This window comes from Prionailurus viverrinus, chromosome D1, assembly GCF_022837055.1.
Source record: "Prionailurus viverrinus isolate Anna chromosome D1, UM_Priviv_1.0, whole genome shotgun sequence".
Lineage (NCBI taxonomy): Eukaryota > Metazoa > Chordata > Mammalia > Carnivora > Felidae > Prionailurus > Prionailurus viverrinus.
Genome location: NC_062570.1, coordinates 46,539,900 through 46,558,240, shown reverse-complemented (window position 1 = coordinate 46,558,240; position 18,341 = coordinate 46,539,900). Strand labels below are relative to the sequence as shown.

At 35.1% G+C, this 18,341-nt stretch overlaps 1 protein-coding gene across 1 annotated transcript in view; it reads left to right on the top strand.

Annotated features, from left to right (window-relative positions):
• The window catches only part of HIKESHI (heat shock protein nuclear import factor hikeshi), a 43,054-nt gene that overhangs the window by 23,723 nt on the left and 990 nt on the right, over window positions 1-18,341 (top strand). Inside the window, exons 3-4 of the mRNA XM_047878693.1 lie at window positions 10,145-10,296; window positions 18,200-18,318. Of these exons, the coding sequence (XP_047734649.1) occupies window positions 10,145-10,296; window positions 18,200-18,318 (271 nt within the window). The remainder of the gene's footprint in view (window positions 1-10,144; window positions 10,297-18,199; window positions 18,319-18,341) is intronic.

The window sequence follows — 18,341 nt, the reverse complement described above, 5'->3', positions numbered from 1 at the left end:
AAGTATCTGTAATTTGAAATCCGTTTTCCACATATACTTATTTCTTTCTAGTTTCGTATTAATATTGTCTGATCTCACAGTGCTTTTTGAGTTTTTTGTTTTCAATTATCTTACCTGAATTCTGTAAGTATTGTCTAGTATCATTAAACTGTAAGATGATTAAGAAAACTCAGCATTCATATAGTAAGTCAACTAAGTGCAAGTGTCCCATTTATAATAACTTAAACATCTGTTAAAACCTGTAACAACTGTGAATAATGAGGTGCTATGTAATGTTCACTTTAAGAAGGTTTGGTTCATCATCTGTAAGGAGCATGAGTACAATATCTTTTAAATAAATGTTTAAAATTTTGATTCTAAATTTGGAAGGTGGAAGCAGTTTCTCTTACTGAAAATATAGAACTGAATATATATTATGTACATTTATGCATACTTAATATGCACATATCTGTCAAAGGTAAATCTTTGTAGAGTTCATATACTATTTGAAGAGTTTGTTTAAACCACATCCACATACTCTTTCATACACACAGAGTTCAACTTAAAACCTTCCTTTTCTCTGTAGGTTAACTATTTGTAAAGTGTTTCACGAGACAATGAGGAAATGGTTCAATGCCTCAGTCAGGGAGAATTCCAGTGACATCTGCAGTGGAGAATTATGTGGAGGATGGGAAACAGAAGAGGCCAATATTGGAAGAGCAGGTGGGGGAGTAGGACATTAGGTCAGATGTAATAAAAATATACGTGGAACTTTACAAATATTTTTTTTTGTTTGTAGCACTTTAACATGTGATTGTAATTAATAGAAGAATAAGAAATAGTTGTTTAAATCACCTGTGGTGTAAAGGAGAGGGATCATTTGTTTATCTGAATTAAATAATGGAGTAGAGCTTTGTAGAATGCTCTTATTATGAGAAAAGGTGATATTTTAGTATTTTAGACCTTCAGGGTAAATTGGGCACCTTGTAGTGGGATTTTACCTACCTACCTACCTTTCTGTCTTTCTACCCTGGCCTTATTGTATTAGTTTGAAATGAAATTCCAAAAGTATCTGTTCCGATACTTAAAAATTCTTTTTTTGCATTAGGGATTTAAAACAAATACTTAAAAATTCTTTTTTGCATTAGAGATTTAAAACAACTTTATTTTGAAATAATTTTAAAATTAGAGAAAAATGACAAGAATAGTACAAAGAATTTCTTACATTCTTCTCCCGACATTTATCAGTTTTGCTACATTTTATCATATAGATCTGGAGATCTGTATACATGTGTGTGTGTATTTTCTTTTTTCTTGAAACTTTTGAGAATAAGTTGTAGATATTATGCCCCTTTACTCCTAAATACATCAGAATACAAAGGTATTCTCTTATGTAATCATAGTATAACTATCAAATTCAGAAAATTTAAGATTAATACAATACTCTTGTGTAACATACAGTATACATTAAAGTTTTACCAATTTTCTTAATAATGCCTTTAGTAACAGGCATTATTGCCTTCATCTAGGATCCAGTTAGGATCATACATTGCATTTAATTGTCTTTAGTCTTCAAACTGGAACAGTTGCTCAGCCTTTCTTTTTCATGACCATGACATTAAAAATAACTGTGAAGAAAGGCTTAGTACCCAAGAGGAGTTTTTAAGAAATGTTTTTAAAGTTTATTATAAATCATCATTTGAATTTCTTTATAATTCTGTTCTTTTTGGGCTTGCCATATTTTAATGTCCTCACTTTGGCTTTCTCTGCACATGACCTATGTGGTCTCCTCTAATTTCATTTAGCTCAGTTGCCAGAAAGAAACTTTTAAACTTATTCTAGTTTTTGTTTTAAAATTGGGTTGAGCTTGTCAAGGGGATTAAAAAGGACAACACGAGTTCAAGATGATACTATTAGTCTATTGATATGAAATAGAGCTTGTGAGCCAAAATGGGAGGGAACCTTTTACTTCCTAACATTTCTTGACTTGCTTTCTTGAATGGCTTATTGTGAACTAAGAAATGAGTAAAAATCAGTGAAGAGTTCATGTCATGGATTGGTATAAGCAGGTGGGATAATGAACTAGAATGAGTATCAACTTTAGAGTTTGATAGACCTGTTTTGAACCCAATTACTAGCTGTGTAATCTTGACCAAGTTATTTAACTTCAGAGGGGATTTCAGGTAAAGTGGATATCATAATAGCTACAGTGCAAGTGTTTTTGTGAGCATTAGAGATAACAAATGCAAAATGCATATAGTACCTGTCATATAGTTGGTACTCAAGAAATGGTTATTACCTTTTTATAAAATCTTTCTTTTTATAGAAAGATCTAGGAAATATCTTAAAAATCGCCCGGAAAATGAAGCCTATTCAGAAAGATTAAGTATCTGTTACTGCTCCCATTAGATTGTAAGCTCCATTTGTATCTTTTACTGTATGTGCTTTAGAATGTATACAGCACAATGATGGACTTTATTAAATACTGGAATATTTACCAAGTGATGAACTTGGTAAATATTGCTTGTTTAACTACATTTCAGACATGCAAATTCTAGATGTATTATAATGTCAGATACATTGTCATGTTTATCTGGTTAAAATATTTATTGTTGATAAACCTTTGATAGTCACATTGCTTTTGAACTATGCATGAGTGAAAAATGTAATTTCAGGCTTGTGAGGCTATCGATGGAAATGAAGCATAGAGGTTTTAGAAATAGATTACTGATTTCTAAATATTTACATCCAATATCAACAAGGCTTTTATGCAGGCATAATTATGCCATTTTATGTAGTTTTTTTGCATATGTCATATTCAAATGCCACTTTACAGTGAATTACTTATTTTTAGCATAAGTGCTTTCTTTAGTCATCTCTTTGTCGCCATGCACAGCTTTCATATCTTCACCAATGGACTCACTTTTACTTTTTTAGTTTCCTTTTTAGGGTATTTAGAACTCTTAGACTGATATTTCATGAGTTTTATTCTTTTGTAGAGGTCTTCTAAAGAATAGTACATTTGCTTATATATTTTTAAAAGTCATTGTATCTTGCAATTACCATATGGATCTACTGGACCATTTTACAAATTTAAAATGAATTTGGTGTTATTAGTAACCTTATTTTTCCTCCATCATGACACAGTTTGCTCTTTCATCCAAGGAATTATTCATTACTTGTCAATTACTCTCAACTATGCAAAAAAAAAAAAAAAAAAGAAGAAGAAGAAGAAGAAAATGGATGATGGAATTAGTGCAGATTTTAGCAAACATTTTTGTAAAGAATAAGATAGTATATATTTTAAGCTTTGTGGGCCACATATGGTCTTTGTAGCATATTAGTTTTTAAAAATGTTTATTTATTTATTTTGAGAGAATGTGTGCGTGGGTGAGCAGGGGTGGGGCAGAGACAGGGGGAGAGAGAATCCCAAGCAGGCTCCATGCTCAGTGTGGGGCTCTGTCTCATGACTACAATATCACACTCTGAACTTATATCAAGAGTTCGATACTTAACCGACTGAGCCACCCAGGCACCCTTGTAGCATATTCTTCTTTAAACAACCCTTTAAAAGGGTAAAAACTATTCTTAGCTCACAGATCATATGAAAATAGGTTGTGGCCCAAATTTGGCCTGTGTACCTTAGTTGCCATTGTGTTATCCTACAGTTTTCATATTGCATCATCCAAAAGATTATTTTATCTTTCAAGAAGTGTAAAAGGAGACTGAAGACACCATCTTTATGGTCTGCTCTTTGCTTATATTGAACAGAATTAGGAATTCATATTTTGTTATATTTTGTTTATAATTGCAAAGAGAAGAAAATTGACAGAAACAAGTTTCATAATTATTGTATGAATCAGAAAATGAATATAAAGAGGCAAATAGCCACATTCTAAACTCTAATTATGATGGTGAAGTTGATCATAAAAGGAAAGTCTCAGACTGATTCTTTGGATGATATTGTCTTAGGTGAATTTTCTCATACTAAAAAACTGATGATTGAACAGTTTATTTCTAAGGACAAAAGAAAATATGGTACTCCTACCCATTTAGTTATTTAACAAGGAGGAGTAAATACAGTATTTGGTGACAAAATCTTGAAGATGTAGTAAAATGCTGGTATTCTTTCCTGTTATTCTTTTAAAATTGAGACACTTCAAAAGTGGACATTGCTGAAAGTGGGTGTGTATACAGGTAATTAGAAGGCAGTAGGTGTAGAAATGAAACAAATTAATTGGATTGATTATTCTAAATAATTTTATAAATCTAAAAATGACAGTGTTTTGCAAATTGTGGATCAAAGAAGATGCCCATCCTTTCTTCAACAAATTATGAGCCATTAAATATTTCAGAATTTTAAGATTTAAAGCATTGCATTTTGACAATGCAATTGTTAGAAGAAATAATGATAAGTTAGAACCTATTAGAAGATGTGTTTAAAATCAGGAGTTATTAGATTTATAAGATGGATATGTCTCACATTTACTCATGATAGTGAACAATTCAGAGAATGTGGCTCATTTTGGTTATATATAAACTTAAAAAACTGGTTAGTGGGGGATGAATATTTGGTCTTGTTATATTTCAATACTTATTAAAAATTTGAATAAAGTTGTTTTTCACTATTTTCCTGTGAAATTTTTGTAAGATGACTTTTAAAATATATATATTTAAAGACTCCATTAGACACAGATAGTAAGTGATGATTACTGCTTCTCCTTGTATACTAACAGTAAAAGTCTAGTTTCTCATAGAATTTCTTCTTCTGAGTTGTGCTTTGTGTTAGGCTCTTGACTTGCGGTGAAGAGGGACACTTTGAGAAACACCTTTGAAAGATTTTCTGCTGCTTTTACTATTAGAATGTTGAGGAATTTATCTAATTTTTTTCTTCAAGACCAGGTTGGATGTTTTACCTTCTCTGTTTTTGTTTAACTGTTTGACACTAAGACTCAGTATAATTGGTCATGTTTTTCTTTTCACTCTTGCTGTTCATGAATTCAGATCCAAAATTAAACACTAAGTTTGTATATTATGTTTCAGTGTTTCTTCCCAGTATTTTATGGTTTACAAACAAGAACCTATGTACTTAACGGTTATCAACCACTGTGTCAAGCCCATTTTGAGAATAAGAGTAAATAAAAGAATGAGTTCATTGCACAGTGGATCTCTTTGAAAATATAAAGATTGCCAAAGACTTTTGGTTTTGTTTTTTTCTCTCTTAAGTTGTTTTAGTCCCAGAGAGCTTTAAATGAAGTCAGAATATTTCCTTAGTCCCCATCTCTTACAATGGATCTCAAGCCAGTTTTACTTAGTAGTTTGCCAGTAGCTTGCATGCAATAAAAGAGGAGGTTAGAGGGGCACCTGGGTGGCGCAGTCGGTTAAGCATCCGACTTCAGCCAGGGCACGATCTCACGGTCCGTGAGTTCGAGCCCCGTGTCAGGCTCTGGGCTGATGGCTCAGAGCCTGGAGCCTGTTTCCGATTCTGTGTCTCCCTCTCTATCTGCCCCTCCCCTGTTCATGCTCTGTCTCTCTCTGTCCCAAAAATAAATAAACGTTGAAAAAAAAAAAAAAGAGGAGGTTAGAGATGACAAGGCTTTCTGCTTGGGCAGATCGTCCCTGAGTAGTTAAAACTAAGGCAGTGTAAGATTTCCTTGATTGAGGTCTTTGGAACCTGTTATGCAGACAAATAGCAGTACATCTTCTCAACTTAGCATAATTCTAGGTTTAAAACAGTTAAAACTTCAAAAGAACTTCAAGAGTCCATCTCTCCATAAAAGCAGCAACAGCAACCAAAATTGTCAAAAACTGTCAGAATCTTTTTCAGGACTCTGGAAAGTAACCAAAAGTTTGTAGTAACCAGGGGAGCATTAATCAAGAAAATCACTGCATCTAGGTAAGAACAGCAAGCTTTGTGGCATTTTAACTTACCCTGTACCCATCCCATGTTCCTCAGCTCAGTGGTAGCCTTGAAAATAATAGCCGTTGTTCTTGGTACTGGTACCAGAGAGAGCCAAATAGACCTCATTCACAACACATTATAATTACAGTTGACCCTTGAACATCATGGGGGTTGGGGCATGTACCTCCTGTGCAGTTGAAAATCCATGTATAACTTTTGACTCCCCAAAAATATAACTGCTAATAGCCTACTGTTGACTGGAAGCCTTACTCATAAAAGTTGAGTAACATGTATTTTGTATGTTATATGTGTTACATAATACTGTATATATAAGTTAGGGAAAAAATAAGAGAAAAGAAAATATTGAGAAAGTCATAAGGAAAGTACATTTACAATTTGTACCATAAAAAATCTATGTACAAGTGGACTCACAGTTCAAACCTGTGTTGCTCAAGGGTTGACTGTAATTTTTTTGATTTGTCTGGTGGTTCCCTTAAGATTAATTGAAAAGACTTTCCTTTATCTCACTGAAGTGACAACCTTGGGAGTGTTTGTCAAAAATATATACTTTGTTACTGCTACCTGAGGCACTGACAACAATTGGAGCAAAAATAGACTGACTAAAAAGCTTGAGAGGAAAGGCTGGGAATAAGATACTTTGAGGAAGAAGGGCTTTGAGGACTTGGACTTGGAAATTTTTGGAAATCTCAAAGACTATTTACAGTCATGGCTGTGCACATACATGTTCAGGCTGTGCACAAGCTCAGGCTTAGGACCTTAAGAAGGTTGTAAGTTTGTTCTGGCTGACTTTGGGGCTCTGTGTAGTCTGGAAGTGAGGGCTAAGGCAGAGTTGTAAGCTGCCTGGTTAGTATTAAAGGGATGTCCCAACACACAGAGCTCATCTTCAAAGACTGGGAGAATTTTTGGGTTCTAGGCTTTTAAGGAAATGTCTGTTCAATCACTGGTTGACCACTAAGCTAATAGAACAGAGATGTCAGTGATCACACACGACAAAAAATACTTCATGGTATTGGTTCAGAAAAGTCATTAATGAAAAAGTATATATTAACAGTAAATCCTAAGGAGGGGAAACATCTGATTTCTAGATTTGCGACATTGTAATATTCAACATCCAGTTTTCCATAAAAAGTTTTATGAAGCATGCAAAGAAAGTAAGACCCTTTCAGAGAAGAAATGAACAGAAACTGTCCCTAGGAAGCATTATGACCTTGAACTTACTGAAAGTTAAACAAACAGGAGAATGATGCTCCATCAAATATCAATAGAGAAGTTATCAAAAGGAGCTAAACATAAATGATGGAGCTGAAAAGTAACAGTAGGAAATGAAGAGTTCACTAGACGGTTTCAGTAGATTTGAGTAGGCCAAAGGAAGAGTCAATGAACTCAAAGAAAGGTCAGTTGAAATACCTAGTTTGAAGAGCTGAAAGAAGAAAAATGAACAGTCTTTGAGACCTATGAGATGCCATCAAGTATACCAACATATGCATAATAGGAGTTGGAGAAGGAAGAGAGAGGAGGGGAGGAAAGAATATTTGAAGAAATAATGCCCTGATAAAACTTTGTAAATTTGATGAAAAACATAACACGCTTAAGAAGTTCAATAAACTCCAAGTGGGGTAAACTCTATACCACAGCCTATCATAATCAAACTGTCAAAGACAAAGAGAATTTTGAAAGTGGCAAGAGAATCAGCTCCTCAAATAACAATGATTCTTAGATTAACAGCTGGTTTCTTATCAGAAACAATGGAATCCAAAGGCTTTGGGATGACAAAGCACTGAAAGAAAAACTGTAAATAATTCTCTATCAAAACTATCTATCCGAAATGAAGGAGAGATGACATTCTCAGGTAAAACAGAGTCATTGCTTAAAGACTTAGCCTACAAGAAGTACTAAAGAGTCCTTCAGGCTGAAAAGAGAGGGCATGAGACAGTAATTTGCATTCACATGAAAGAAAAAACAGGTAAATGTAACTGCGTAGGTAATTATAAAAGTAGTGTACATTTTGTTTGTAACTCCTTTTCCCCCTATTTGATATAAAAGACAACTGCATAAAGAAGAAACTATAAACCCATGTTTATGGGCATGCTATTTATAAAGATGTAATTTATGACAACACATAGAGAAATTATATAGGAGCAAAGTTTTTGTGTACGACTGAAATTAAATTGGTCTTAATCCAGACTGGGTTGTTATAAATGAAGATGTGCAAGGACTAAGGAAATAGCAAAAATATATAGTAAAATAAATGATAAGAGAATTAATATGGTACACTAGCAAAATTAAATTTTTCAGTTAAAAGGCAGAGGTTTTCAGAATGGATTAAAAAAAAAATCCATCTGTTGATTCAGACATAATCATTGGTTGAAAGGAAAGGATGAAAAATGCATCAGTAACTAAACATGCAAACAGTAACTAAAAGAGCTTGAGTGGCTGGACTAAAATCAGACTAAATAAATGTATGAAAAAAATTGTTATAAGAGATAAAGAAGGACATTATATAGTGATAAAGAGGTCAATCTATCGGAAAGGTAATAACAATTATAAACTTTTTGTACCTAACAACAGAATTTCAAAATACATGAAGCAAAATGTGGCAGGATTGAAGGGAGAATATGGTTCAACAATTATAGTTGGAAACTTAACCCTACTTTCAGTAATGGGTAGAATGACTAGACAGAGGATCATCAAGGAAATAGAAAGTGTGAACACTATAAACCTCCTACACCTAACCGTCTTACAAAGAACATTCTTCCCTTGGGGCGCCTGGGTGGCGCAGTCAGTTGAGCGTCCGACTTGAGCCAGGTCACGATCTCGCGGTCCGTGAGTTCGAGCCCCGCATCAGGCTCTGGGCTGATGGCTCAGAGCCTGGAGCCTGCTTCCGATTCTGTGTCTCCCTCTCTCTCTGCCCCTCCCCCGTTCATGCTCTGTCTCTCTCTGTCCCAAAAATAAATAAATGTTGAAAAAAAAAATTAAAAAAAAAAAAAAAAAAAACGAAACAAAGAACATTCTTCCCAACAACAGCAGAATGCACATTCTTAAGTGCACATGGAGCCATATATTAGGCCACAAAACAAATCTTGATATATTTAAAAGCAAATCATACAAAGTATGTTCTCTGACCACAAATATAGAAACAAATCTGGAAAATTCATAAATATATGGAAGTTTGATAAAACAGTTAATTTAAAACTACTGAAACTATCTTAAACTAGTCATACTTAGTGGAAGTGTGTGTGTGTGTATTTTTAAATCACAGAAAAATACATTATAACTTTTTATTCATATGCTTGAAAATTTAAGGGGAGTTTTGGTATTTGTAATGAATGTTCTAGTTATTAGGACTGTGTGTTGCCCCAGGTTTTTGTCCTTCAGTATTTGATTAAACATTTTAGAGTCCTATGAAAACAGCAGATAATCCAAAAATCTATTGTATGATTTTTTTTCCTTCAGACTCACTTTTCTGATTATGTCATATGTGGATTAAAAAAATTGGCCTATATTTTCCACATATAAGTTAGATGGCACTTACAGGCTCAGAAGTATACTTAATGATACATTGATTTATAAAGGGAAAGAGTTATTGGTTATTTTCCATTGATAAGCTTCTTTACTGCTTGTTTGATAACATTATCAGGTGTTAAGTGGGAGTGATACATGACATTTAATAAAATATAACGTCATTTCTCAATAATAATGGTAATTTAAGATCTTTATTTAGTGGAGTGATGAGAAAATGTTAAAACTAACTTAAAAAATCTTTTTTTTAATATGAAATTTATTGTCAAATTGGTTTCCATACAACACCCAGTGCTCATCCCAACAGGTGCCCTCCTCAATGCCCATCACCCACTTTCCCCTCCCTCCCACCCCCCCCATCAACCCTCAGTAAACTAACTTAAAAAAAATCTTAAAAAATATTGTTCCCTTTGAGTTAGCATTGAGAATTTTTTAATGTAATTCATGCTTATTCATTTATTTTTCTCATTGTGTTGTTACTTTTCATTTTTAGCTGCAGTAGTTTTAATAAGCTTTAAAGAAGTAACATCTTTTTTCTGGTGGGGAAAATTTCAGTTTTCTTTGTTAGTTTGGTAAAAACTAGCCTTTTACATTTATGTGAAAAGAGACCAACTTTAATCGAAACTTTTTAGTGCATGTAGATCAGAGGTTTTTCACATATTTACAAAGGAATTTGGCTACAAGTTAAACTTGAAATTTGCGGTACATGTTAATTTCTTTCAGGAGAAGGAAGCCAACACCCTTTTGGAGCCATGAATATTGTCCGAACTCCATCTGTTGCTCAGATCGGAATTTCAGTGGAATTATTGGACAGTTTGGCTCAGCAGACTCCAGTAGGCAGTGCTGCTGTATCCTCAGTTGACTCATTCACTCAGGTAATGCAATGCTTATTTCATTATTTTCTAAATTTTAAAATCAAATTCTGTACTTTAAAAATTAGCTTCATGGTAGAAAACCTGTAAAAATGAAGGTAAATATGTATGGCATAAGTTATTGGCTTCTGTGGATAATTTAACCTTGTCTACTTCTATAGGTACTCTAAAATTGGTAAATGTTTTGATGAGGCTTGTTTTTATAGTGATGAAATAGCTCAAAGCAATTTAAAAATGGGATTAAATATTAACATTTTTTCCCCTCCCACAGTATACTAGGTTGTAGGTGTATAGTTGTGAATTTTATAAGCTAGATTCTCATCCTCAAGGAGCTTAAACTGACATAATTCCATGATGATTGGCTTAAGCAAAAAATGTTTATTTTTGAAAGAGCACATGTCGGGGAGGTACAGAGAGAGAGAGGGACAGAGGATCTGAAGCAGACTCCTCCCTGACAGCAGCAAGCTTGATGCAGAGTTCAAACTTATGAATCAGGAGATTGTGACCTGAGCTGAGGTTGCACGTTCAACCAACTGAGTCAGCCAGACACCCCAATGATGATTGACTTTTAACCTCTGTATGACAAAAGGCTGAAGGGGAGAATGATGTAGGCAAAGGTGTAGCTAATATAAAGGCCCTGAGGTAGAAAAATAATTTTGTTGTTTGGAAAATAATATGAAGGTCTTTGTGGCTGGAGTAGAGCGAGCAAGGGTGAGAGATAGGAGATGAGATGAGAGTAATTGGGGAGGTGGATGCAGGATAAAATCATGGTACCTCACTGGCTTTTATAAGGACTTTAGCTTATATTCTATTTGGAAAAGAAGACATAAGAGAGTTTTGAGAAGACTAAGAGGATCTAAGTTACATTTTAAAAGGATCATTTTGCATTTTTGGAGAGACACTGTAGTGGGAAGGAGGAAGATTAATTAGGAGGCTCTTATGAAAATCTAGATGAGAGATTATAATGACTTGAACTGGTGAAGTCCTGGGAGGTGGATATGAAGGTAATTAAAAGTACTGGCATATCTTGTTTTATTGCACTTCACTATATTGCACCTCACAGGTACTGTTTTTTTATATATTGAAGGTTTGTGGCAACCCTGAATGGAGCAAATCTGTCAGCAGCATTTTTCCAACAGCATTTGCTCACTTCATGTCTCTTTGAACATGTTGGTAATTCTTGCAATATCTTAAACTTTTTTGTTATTATATTTGTTACCGTAATCCATGATCAATAACCTTTGATGTCACTATTATAATTGTTTTGGGGCACCATGAACTGTGCCCATATGAGATGGAGAACTTAATTGCTAAGTGTTGTGTGTTTTCTGACTCCTCCACTTACCAACTATTCCCTGATCTTTCTCTCCTCAGGCCTCCCTATTCCCTGAGACACAACAATATTGAAATTAGGCCAGTTAATAACCCTACAATGGCCTTTAAGGGTTCAAGTGAAAAAAGAGTCAATCTATGAGGCAAACTTCATTGTTGTTTTATGTTAAGAATTTGCCACAGCCACCCCAACCTTCAGAAACCACCACCCTTGATCAGTCAGCAGCCATCAACATTGAGGCAACACCCTCCACCAACAAAAAGATTATGACTCGCTGAAAGCTCAGATGATGTTTAGCATTTTCTAGCAATAAAGTATTTTTTTTAATGAAGGTATGTACATTTTTTCAGACATAATGCTAGTGCATACTTAACAGACTATAGTATAGTGTAAACAAAATTTTTATATGCACTAGAAAACCAAAGCATTGACTTGACTCACTTTACTGTAGTGTCTGGAACTAAATGGCAGTATGTCTGAAGCATGTCTATAGTTGATTTCTAGAGATAATTTGAAGATGGAGCCTGTAGTGTTTCATGGTGTGGATCACATGTAAGGTCTGAGATTAAAGAGAGACATCAACTGTGGCCCAAGGATGTTGGCTTGAAGAACTTGAACATGGAATATTGAACACAAGTATGGGCTGGGAGTGGAATCAGGAGTTGGATTTTGGTTGTACTATGTTTGGGATGCTTGTTAGACATCCAGCTGGAGATGACGAGTCTAGAGTTCAAGAGCGAGGTCTAGGACACAGATCAAAATGGGAGTCATCAGTGTAGAGATCTTATCTAGAGTTTTGTAGGACTGTGGTTACTAGAGAAGTAATTATAAATAGAAAATTTGATCTCAGGGCCATTTCAAATTTGAGAAGCTTAAGAAATAAAGAGAGAAAAAGAGTAGCCTAAAGTAGGAGGAGACCCCAAAAGTAGTGTTTTGGAAGCCAAGCAGAGACTGGTTTTGAAGAAGGAAGTATCAGTAGTATCATTGCTGATGGGTTGAGATGAGGCTGAGAAGTAACCACTGGATTCAGCAAGATAGAAGTCTTTGAAGAGTTTGATAAGAGTTCAGGGTGGTAGAGGAAGAGTTTGGAGTGAGTTGGAGAGAAGGAAGTGGAAACAGTAGTGACTATAGATGACTCTTGATGAGTATAGTTGTGGAGGACGGCAGATAAATGGTTTGGTTACTTATTAAGGGGGGCTATGGGTACAAGGACTTTGTTTTTACTGTTTTTAATGGGAGATATTACATCATGTTTGACTGATGTGAATGAAGCATTAAAGAAAAACTAATGATGCAGGAGAGTGGGGAGAGTTGCTGAAGTGGTGTCCTTGAGTAGGAAATGAGTGTACATTAGATAGGATAATGGACAGTTCTCATAGTAATGGATATATGGATACGGATGGATGCAAGAGGTTGGTAAAGGTGGTGATGAGAACTTGTGCACGTTCTCTCTTGATTCCTTCTCTTTGTTCAGTGAAATAGGAAACAAGGTCATCAGCTAAGATTGAAGAGAAAGGAGTATTGGATATTTAAAGGAAAAGGATTATTAAATAAGTCCACTAGGAGAGGAGGAGGGTGAATGAACTAGGGAATCCTTTTCTGGGCGGCATATTCTTTAGGGTTTTGGCCATGAATTTAAAGGCAGACTTGTCACATGATCTCTTGAGAATGAGCTGAATTAAAAGAATGATAGAGTCTGGGTCTTTTTTTTTTTTTTTCCAGTAATTAAAAAAACATACTGCTGTGCTGAGAATAGCAAGTTGTAAAGCAATAGTTACAGTATCCCAGATAGACAATATTAGAAAAATGTCTGAAAAATACATACCAAAGTGGTGTTATCTCTGGAGAGAGTTTAAGAAGACTTTTTACTCTAGATATTTATAAATTATTTGAGCTTTTTAAATAAAGCATATGTATTTTTTTTAATGCTTATTTATTTATTTTGAGAGAGTGCAAGAGAGTGGGGGAAGGGCAGGGAGTGAGAGGGAGAGAATCCCAAGCAGGCTCCACACTGTCAGTGCAGAGTCTAAGGCGGGGCTCAGTCCCACGAACCGTGAGATCATGACCTGAGCTGAAATCAAGAGCTGGATGCTCAACCAACTGACTGAGCCACTCAGGTGCCCCAAAGCATATGTACTTTTTATTAAATATTTTATTATGAGATATTTTAAATATATAGGAAAATACATCCTACAAATATTGTATGCCTACTGTGTACCAGGTGCTTTCTAAGCACAAATGGATAAAAATAGGTAGACAAAATAACAGTTGTTCTTATAGAGCTCTCTTTATAGTGGATTATATAAGAAGACTTCAGAGTGTCTTCCACCTAGATTTAACATATTCGCCACATATTTGCTACTAATTTTTAAAAAAAAGTATTTCAGATAACGCTTGGTGGCTTCTGCTTCTCTTCCTCCCATTTTTCTGGTAGCTACTCTTCTAACTTCATATATTTTTGCCATCCTGTGTTAGTACTTTAAAAGAAACATATATGTCCACAAAAAATGTATAGCACTACTCATTTAAACATGTTTTTAATTTATATTCTTGATTACTCTTACTTCTTTTACTTTTTATTAATAGTACGTGTACGTGGCTTAAACATCACACAGTTTTACATGCAAGACAGTTGTCCTTGGTTATACTTCTTATATTCTTCTTTTTCTGCTCCTTAAAAGTACTCACTTTCAACCTTCAACCTCCTTCTCATTTTTTTTTCACTGATTTCTTCCTGTATTTAACTTCCATGTGTCAGAAAAACCTTGCTTAATCTGTTCTTAACCAATTTGTCTGTTGTAGGTGTTTTCCATCGACTTACCAATGCCTAATGTGATTTAGCTCTCTCATTCCTCTGTTCCCCAGCATATGGAGATATCTTTTCTCCCCACTTTTTTTTTTAATGTTCATTTTACTTATTTTGAAAAAGAGTGTGAAATCAGGGAAGGGAGAGAGAGTGAGGGAGAGAATCTGAAGCAGAGACAGAGAATCTGAAGCAGGCTCTGCCCTGCCAGTGCAAAGCCCAATGTGGAGCTCAAATTCACCAACCTAGAGATTATGACCTGAGCCAAAGTCGGTTGCTCCAACCAACTGAGCCACCCAGGTGCCCATCCCCACCTTTTTTTTTTTTTTAAGATTTTATTTTATTTTTAGTCGAGAGATTGTGTGCAGATGGGGTGATGAGGGAGAACAAGAATCTCAAGCAGGCTCCATGCCCAGCATGGAACCTGATGTGGGGCTTGATCTCCTAAGTCAAAATCAGGAGTGAGATGCTTAACTGCATCACCAAGGCGCCCCAAGATTTACACCCAATGTGGGGCTTAAACTTACAACCCCAAGATCAGGATTCACATGCCCTACTGACTGAGCCAGCCAGGCACCACCCCCACCCCCAACCATTTTATTACTGATTTTCATTTAATTAATCAGTTTTCAGTATCATGATCACTAAATGTTTTTCAGAACTGAGCCAACATACTGTGATTTGCATTTTCTTTCTTGTATAACATTTTATTTTTCTTGGTTAATAAATGCATTTTTCCTTTGTATGGATTTCTGTTTCCAGGTCTAATTTATGCCCAAACTCTGCCAAGTATAAATTCCCATTCAGTATATTTTTAAAAAGCAGTTTTTAAAATTTTTTTGCTAATATCCTTCTTGGAACTCTTTTTTGTTCTTCTGTGGACTGATTATTCTCTGGGTCTGTTGCATAACTATAGTCAAGGTTTTATTTTCTTTAACCATTATTAGAGAAATTCCTTTTATTTCTCTTCTGTGTTGTAGTCCTTTTTTTTTTGTTTTCTCTGTTTTTCTTGTTGATTACCCCTTTGTATCTTTTTAAATTTTTTTTTTAAATGTTTATTTATTTTTGAGACAGAGGCAGAGCGTGAGCGAGGGAGGGGCAGAGAGAGGGGGAGACACAGAATCTGAAACAGGCTGCAGGCTCCGAGCTGTCAGCACAGAACCCGATGTGGGGCTTGAACCCACAAACCGTGAGATCATGACCTGAACTGAAGTCGGACGCTCAACCTACTGAGCCATCCAGACGCCCCTTTATTTATTTATTAAAAAAAATTTTTTTTAATGTTTATTTTTGAGACAGAGACAGAGTGTGTCCCTTTTGTATATTTTTTAAATGAATGTAAATGGTATACTGTGCAAATTTTTGCAGCTTGGCTATTGTTCATTCAACATTTTAAAGATTTATTTGTGTTGAGACATGGAATAAATCTAGTTTATTTCAATTGTTGTATAGTATGCAATTGTATGAATGAGACAGTTTTTTTTTTTTCATTTCTATATTGGTGGATATTTTCGCTAATATTTTTGTTAAGACCTTAAATTTTTGCCAAACTGATGGGTGAAATTTGAATACCACCATTGTTTGGATTTGTATTTCTTGATTACTGGTGAAGTTGAACATCTTTTCTCATTTTGACCTGCATTTGTTTTGTTTTTATTTTTGAGAAAGTGCATGCGTGCAAACCGGGAAGGGGGAGAGGCAGAGAGGGAATCTTAAGCAGGTTTCATGCCCAGAGAGGAGATTGATGTGGGGCTCCGTCTTATAACCGTGAGATCATGACCTGAGCAGAAATCAAGAGTCTAGTGCTTAACTGACGGAGCTACCCAGGTACCCTGCAGGCTGCCTGCTCAGCACGGAGCTTGTCACAAGGCTCAATCCCACAATCCTGGGATCATGACCTGAGCTGAAATGAAATCAAGAATCAGATGCTCAACCAACTATGCCACCCAGGCACCTATATATATATTTTAATAGCAATGATGGTTTATATATTTTGCCCAATTTTCTATTATTTGGCAGTTTTTAATTTTACCTTTTTGGGAAGTGGTCTTTATGTATTCTGGGTAATAATCCTTTGTTCTATATGTTGTAAGTTTTTGTCCTAGCATGTTGCTTGTCTTTTAGTATTGTTTTTGGTATTTTTTGCATGCAGATGTTATATTTTTGTGTTGATGATCATATCTTTTGTGATTTTGTGTGTGTGTGTGTGTGTGTGTGTGTTTGAGAAGTTTTTGCTGTCCTAATGTGTGAAGATGTTAGGTTCTCTTATGGGTATTTAAAGGTTTAACCTTTTACTTTTTGAATTATGTTTGTGTGTGGTATGGGAAGGGATCTAAATTCATGTTTCCCTTAAGGAAAGGTAGGTGTCCTAACCCCATTAATTGAAAGCTAGTCCTTCTTTTTGTTTGTTTGTTTGTTTGTTTGTTTAACTCTGAGTTAATAGCATCTTTGTTATATATCACATTGTCACATAGGCTTAGATAGGTTTCTGGCCTCTCTCTTCTATTCCAGTTAGTTCATTTGTCCCTTTGCCAGTAAAAGTCTTAATATCTGTTAGGTCAGACCCCTCCTCCTGCTCATCAAAATAAGTTTAGATATTCTCCATAATAATTTTAGTATAAGCGTATTGAGTTTCATGAAAAATTTATTGGATTTTGTTGGAAATGACATTGGATTTATAGGTTTGATTTGGGGAAAATTGCTGTTGTTATATTATGTGTTCCCATCTGTGCACGTGTTGTATCTTCCCACTGAACATGGTGTATAGATCTTTTCATTTGGTTTCTTTTCTGTCTCTCAAGACAGTCTTGAAGTATTTTCCACCCCAGTTTTATCAGCTTCTTAGCAGTTTTCCTAGATATGTACAGACTGTGTCTATTCTGAATTGCAGCTTTTAAAGTTACATTTTAAAATTTTGTTGCTAGTGTGGAGGTTTGCTGTTGTTTTTTTCCTCCTGATACTGATATTTTATTTTATTTTTAAAAATTTTTTAATGTTTATTTTATTATTTTTGAGAGAGAGCGCCAGAATGTGAGTCAGGGAAGGGCAGAGAGCAAGAGGGAGACACAGAATCTGAGACAGGCTCCAGGCTCTGAGCTGTTTGTTGTCAGCCCAGAGCCTGAAGTGGGGCTCGAACTCACAAATGTGAGATCATGACCTGAGTCGAAGTCGGCCGCTTAACCAATTGAGCCAATCAGGCGCCCCCTGATACTGATATTTTAGTTAGTGATTTTACTGAACTCTGGATATTAGTTCAAGTAACTTAATGGTAGCCTCTTGGATTACATTACCTTTGATACTACTAGGCAAAAAGATAAAAAACTAATAAGGTATTTCCTCATTATATTTAAGGCTTTATCTTTCTGGCAAGAAAAAGACTTCTTAGAGATGGTTGTTATTTTAGATATGAGAAAGTAGTTTGATTTGAGGCGGGTGGGATTTGAGGAGGGGGCATGGTATATGTAGAGGTAGAGATAAAAGATATTTTGAAGGAAAAACATTTTTTCCCCTAAAATGAATATGTTAGGAAATTAAACTAGTTAAAAATCACAGAAATACTTTGAGATGTAAAGAAAGTACTAAAGGCAGGTTGTTAAGATTTTGTGCCACAGTGTCATTTTATGACTTTCCTTAACTTGCAGCATTAGACTGTCTTAGAACTCACAGTCCTTAAAACCAAGTTACTGCAGAAACATTTTTAATTAAAAATACTAAGGTCTAAATGGAATATTTAGCATGATTCATTAATCTATTCATTATTAACTTTTCAGTTCACACAAAAGATGTTGGACAACTTCTACAATTTTGCTTCATCATTTGCTGTGTCTCAGGCCCAGATGACACCAAGTCCATCTGAAATGTTCATTCCAGCAAATGTGGTTCTGAAATGGTATGGGAAGTTTTGTGTCTCTA